The sequence below is a fragment of the Amblyraja radiata genome, chromosome 28 (assembly GCF_010909765.2).
Source record: "Amblyraja radiata isolate CabotCenter1 chromosome 28, sAmbRad1.1.pri, whole genome shotgun sequence".
Classification (NCBI taxonomy): Eukaryota; Metazoa; Chordata; class Chondrichthyes; order Rajiformes; family Rajidae; genus Amblyraja; species Amblyraja radiata.
The window spans coordinates 35,792,715-35,798,714 of NC_045983.1; the positions used below are offsets into that span (position 1 = coordinate 35,792,715).

At 53.3% G+C, this 6,000-nt stretch overlaps 1 protein-coding gene across 1 annotated transcript in view; it reads right to left on the minus strand.

Moving 5' to 3' along the window:
- traf4 (TNF receptor associated factor 4) overlaps nt 1-3,069 on the minus strand; it is a 38,731-nt gene extending 35,662 nt beyond the window's left edge. Inside the window, exon 1 of the mRNA XM_033046322.1 lies at nt 2,618-3,069. Coding sequence (XP_032902213.1) covers nt 2,618-2,760 — 143 coding nt within the window. The 5' untranslated portion in view covers nt 2,761-3,069. The remainder of the gene's footprint in view (nt 1-2,617) is intronic.
- Nucleotides 3,070-6,000: the final 2,931 nt, after the last annotated feature.

Genomic DNA, 6,000 nt, shown 5'->3' on the forward strand with positions numbered 1-6,000 from the left:
TCCAGAACTCTGTGTCTATCTTCAGATCTAAGAGGAGGTGAGGTTTGACATTTCCATGTCAGACGCAGCACCAAATGTCCAAGGACGGTAGCGTTACATGAAGCCACCGCTGTAAACGTCCAATAGATTTCATCTCTAGATGTCACCTCATGTGAACCACCTTTGTAACCCGAGCACCCACGGAACATGCAAATTGTCAGATCAGAGTGTGATTGTGTTCAAATTAGATTTGGCCTCGTCAGGGAGGGTGGGGAGGGGGAGAGCGGGGGAGGGGGAGAGTTGGCGCTGAATCCAGGGTAGACTCTGTTCAGGGCCAATATTGGCTGAAGTCGGAGCGGGGATTGCTGTGGTTTTCCATGGACCACTGACAGACATCGCCCCCAGACTAACAGCAGCAACAACTCGCTTTGTCTAGACTCATTGGTTCCCATCCCACGGGGCAGGTGCCTGCACAGGTCCCAGTGATAGGTCCTGGTGCAAGGTACTTGTGTCAGACCCTCGTGCAAGGTCCTGGTGCAAGGTTCGCTCATCACCCTCTGGCCCACGACCCACCCGCCCCCACGACCCACCCGCCCCCACGACCCACCCGCCCCCCACGACCCACCCGCCCCCCACGACCCACCCCCTCCCACGACCCACCCGCCCCCACCCCACTGGGCAACAGGGTGACCCTCGGACTATCCTTGATCGGACATTACTGGCTTTACCTTGCATCAAACGTTCTTCCCTCATCATGTATCTATACACTGTGGACGGCTCGATTGTAATCATGTGTTGTCTTTAGACTGACTGGATAGCTCGCAACATAAGTTTTTCACTGTACCTCAGTACACGTGACAATAAACTCAACAGAAACCAGCATTCGAGCTCATCCGCTGCCCGACCACCAGCAAATATCATCGTCTGGGGAAACGCACCCAGTAAACAGGCAGAACAGATACAGTCGGCTCATTCATTCATAAACACATTACAGCAGCGGGGGGGAGAGGGGGAGGGGTTACAGATCACACACACACTTACACACGCACACACTTGCACGCACACACTTACACACACTTCCCCACGGAAGAGAGGGGGGAGATTAGGGGGGGCGGGAAAGAATAGAGAGGGGAGACAAATGCACCCGCACTCACACTCAAGGCACCCACACACACTGGGACACACTCACTGGGACACACACTCACTGGGACACACACTCACTGGGACACACACACACACACTCACTGGGACACACACTCACTGGGACACACACATCGACACACTCACTGGGGGACACCCACCCACACACACACTCACTAGGACACACACACCCACTGGGACACACACACCCACTGGGACACACACACACCCACTGGGACGGACACACACACACACACACACTCACTGGGACACACACACCGACACACTCACTGGGGACACCCACCCACACACACACTCACTGGGACACACACACACACTCACTGGGACACACACACCGACACACTCACTGGGTCACACACACACACACACACACCCACTGGGACACACACACACCCACTGGGACGGACACACACACACACACTGGGACACACACTCACTGGGACACACACACCGACACACTCACTGGGGACACCCACCCACACACACACACTCACTGGGACACACACACACACTCACTGGGACACACACACCGACACACTCACTGGGTCACACACACACACACACACACACACACACACTGGGACACACACTCACTAGGACACACACACCCACACACACCGTGCCCGGGGTGAGTCTCTCTGTCCCGGTGCAACGACCATGGGCCGGTGTGAGCGATTCTAATCCACCGGGACCCGGCCCTTGACCGCAATCAGACCCGGGGCGATGGGCAGCGGCTCCGGACACGGTCTGACCTCGACCCTGGCCCCCTTCACGACCTGACCCGGCCGCCGGTCCCGAGGCAACAGGTAGCTCTGACCCGCAGAGTGACCGCTCCCGGACCCCGACCCCGGGCTCCACGAACAACAACCGCAGCGAGTTACAGGAAACTTGACCGGAGAATCCCGCAGTGGAAACACAGGCGGGTTACACATCCCCCCCCCGGTACCCCGGTAAATCCCCGGTACATGTGCCCCCCCCCCCCCCCGGGTCCACCCGTGTACAGTTGCAATTGCAGCGCAGATACAAACACACACATTATGTGGGGGAGGGGGAGAAAACTAAGGGGGGGGGGGTGCATGTACCGCATGTAATGTATACACACACATGTACACACACACTCATGTATACACAGGTACACACACACACACAGGTACACACACACATATGTACACACACACATGTACACATACATACGTACACACATACATGTACACACACATACGTACACACATACATGTACACACACATGTACACACACATGTACACACACACGCATGTACACACACACACACACATGTACACACACATGTACACACACACACATGTACACACACACATGTACACACACACATGTATACACACACACATGTACACACACACATGTACACACACACATGTACACACACACATATACACACACATGTACACACACACATGTGTAGACACAGGTAGAGTGGGCGCCGGGTGTGGGGATTACCTGAGGAACTCCTGTAGGCAGGTATCACAGAAGCGGTGGCCGCAGGTCGACACTTGCACGGGTTCCCGCATCGGTTTGTTACAGAGCGGACACTGGAAGCGGCGCTTCGGCTTCTCCAGGAACTTGTAGTCGTAGCCGGGCATGGCCGGAGAGGCCGGAGAGGCCGGGACAGAGAGAGGGGCCGGAGGAGAGGGTCAAGGGGGCAGAGAGAGGGTCCAGGGTCCGGGGGCGTTAACGCCGCTGCCCTTCAGGGAGTGTCCGCGCTGACCGGCCTCTCCCTCCGGACACGGTCCGAATCTGACTCTCTCTCCCCGTCTGCTGCTGTCCGGACTCTCCCTGCGGCCGCTGACCGGTCCGGTCCCGGTCTCAGTCTCCGTGTCTCCGCCACTGACGCCGCCGCCGCTGTTGATGGTTGGAGATGGTTTTCCTGGCGGAGAATCGCCGGCGCTGCAGCCCCGGGTCCTAGTGCCCGCCCGTGTCTAATGTCACTGCCCCACTGGGTCCTAGTGCCCGTCTGTGTCTAATGTCACCGGGTCCTAGTGCCCGTCTGTGTCTAATGTCACCGGGTCCTAGTGCCCGTCTGTGTCTAATGTCCCTGCCCCACCGGGTCCTAGTGCCCGTCTGTGTCTAGTGTCACTGCCCCACCGGGTCCTAGTGCCCGTCTGTGTCTAATGTCACTGGGTCCTAGTGCCCGTCTGTGTCACTGCCCCACCGGGTCCTAGTGCCCGTCTGTGTCTAATGTCACCGGGTCCTAGTGCCCGTCTGTGTCTAGTGTCCCTGCCCCACCGGGTCCTAGTGCCCGTCTGTGTCTAGTGTCCCTGCCCCACCGGGTCCTAGTGCCCGTCTGTGTCTAATGTCACCGGGTCCTAGTGCCCGCCCGTGTCTAGTGTCACTGGGTCCTAGTGCCCGTCTGTGTCTAGTGTCACTGCCCCACCGGGTCCTAGTGCCCGTCTGTGTCTGTAGTGTCAATGCACCACCGGGTAGACTATAGAAGTGAGATCGACCGATTGATCAAATGGTGCCAGCACAATAACCTGGCCCTCAACACCAGCAAAACCAAGGAGCTGATTGTGGACCGGAAGGGGTAGGATAGGGACCCACAGTCCCGTTTATATCAATGAGACGATGGTGGAAAGGGTCAAGAATTGGTCCTGGTCCCTAAATACTGATGCAATTATAAAGAAAGCACATCAGCGCCTCTACTTCCTGAGAAGATTACGGAGAGTCGGTTTGTCAAAGAGGACTCTCTTGAACTTCAACAGGTGCACAGTAAAGAGCATGCTGACCGGTTGCATCGTGGCTTGGTTCGGCAACTCGAGCGTCCAGGAGCGGAACAGACTACAAAAAGTAGTAAACACTGCCCAGTCCATCATCGGCTCTGATCTCCCCACCAGCATCATGAAGGACCCACACCATCCTGGCCACACACTCGTCTCTACACTACCATCAGGTAGAAGGTACAGGAGCCTGAAATCTGCAACATCCAGGTTCATGAACAGCTTCTTCCCTACAACCATCAGGCTATTAAACTCGTCATCAAACAAACTCTGAACTGTAACAGCACATTATCTCTTTATTTATGTGTATATTGAATTGAACTGATCTGTTCTGTATTTTGCTGACTATATTCTGTTGTGCTGCAGCAAGCAAGAATGTCATTGTCCTATCTGGGTAACATGACAATAAAACTCTTGACAGCCGAGGCAAACAGCGGGTGAAGCAGTGTGTGTGGGGGGAGGGGGGAGAGAACTAAGGGGGGGCTCGGTGTGGGGGTGGGGCAGGGGGAGAGAAGGGATGAGTACTTTTGTAACTTTATGGCGACTCTTCCTCTACACCGAGCTAGATCCAGGCAACAATAAAGTGTCATCATCTATCTGTTCCAATTATTGTCCAACAGGCCATCAGGCCAAGCTCCCAACATGACCAGCACCAGCCCAGGACATTGTGCCATGAATGTTCCGTGAGGTGGGCCAGAAGGCCAAGCGCGGGTAAATGGGAGTGGTGTGGATGATCAGCATGAACGAGTTGGGCCGAAGGGCCTGAGTCCGTGCTGTGTGACTCTAAGGGACAGATGATTAATCTTCCCATCTCTGAATGACCAGAGTATGGCCCAGTTTGTGTGGATCTGGATGTGAACCCAGTGACAGAGACAGTGACAGTGACCAGGAGGGAGGGTGTGTTACCAACACAGTGATGGTGATCATTGGGCTGGGCAGGAGGACGTAACGGACGGCTGTTTAATGGAGTGGATGCACTTCACCAGTAATTAATTACGGGGCAGATTTATAAATGGCAGCAGCTGACGCCAGTGTGGACATTGATCAACCTGTTCTATTTAAACTCTAATGTGATATTACACGGGTTGCTTTATTAATCACTACCTCATTAACCCGCTGCACTCACTTCATCTCAAGCCTGGTAATCCAAGCTCAGCTGCTACTGACACTCCCAGTAGAGAGACCATCTCTAGCTATCTGCAACTACAACAACCTCAAGCTGATCTCAATTCTTCTAAACTAGTAGATGCTTAAATCACTCTAGTTTAGATTAGTTTAAACCAAAGATAGACACAAAATGCTGGAGTAACTCAGAGGGACAGGCAGCATCTATGGAGAGAAGAAATGGGTGATGTTTCAGGTCGAGGCTGCAGTTTATAGTTCAGTTTAGTTTATTGTCACGTGTACAGTGAAAAGTTTTTGTTGTGTGCTATCCAGTCAGCAGAAAGACAATACATGATTACAATCGAACCATTCACAGTGTACAAAGCAAATAGCAAAATTGAAGATAAAACAGCAATTGTTTTTTACAAATTGGTGGATATGGGTTTTGAACTGATATTGAACTGTAGCTGGTAACCAGTAACAAGGTCCATGTGGTATCACCATCATTGGCTAAGGTCAGGAGACTGCCCTGGGACATCTCCTGTAGACATCGCCTCCTCCAGAGGGTGACTGGTCAGTGACTCTGACTCTCAGTCTGAAAAAGGCTCTCATAAGGTCAGTGACAGGAGCAGAATTAGGCCATTCGGCCCATCAAGTCTACTTCACCATTCAATCGCTCCTAACCCTATTCTCCTGCCTTCTCCCCATAACCCCTGACACCCGTACTAATCAAGAGTCTCAACCCAAAACGTCACCCATTCCTTTTGACCCAGAGTTACTCCAGCATTTTATGTCTATGTTCAGTTTACACCAACATCTGCAGTTCCTTCCTACACATCTCCCCACAGATGCTGCCCGACCTGCTAACTATCTGTTTCAGTTGGTCTGGGATTGGCAGCATTTGCAGTATTTTGCAGGCGTTGTAAGCATGGACCCAGGAAAAGCAAGAGTGAAATGCAATGTATACCGAGGTTTATGAAACAAGAGCTTACACGTGAGTTT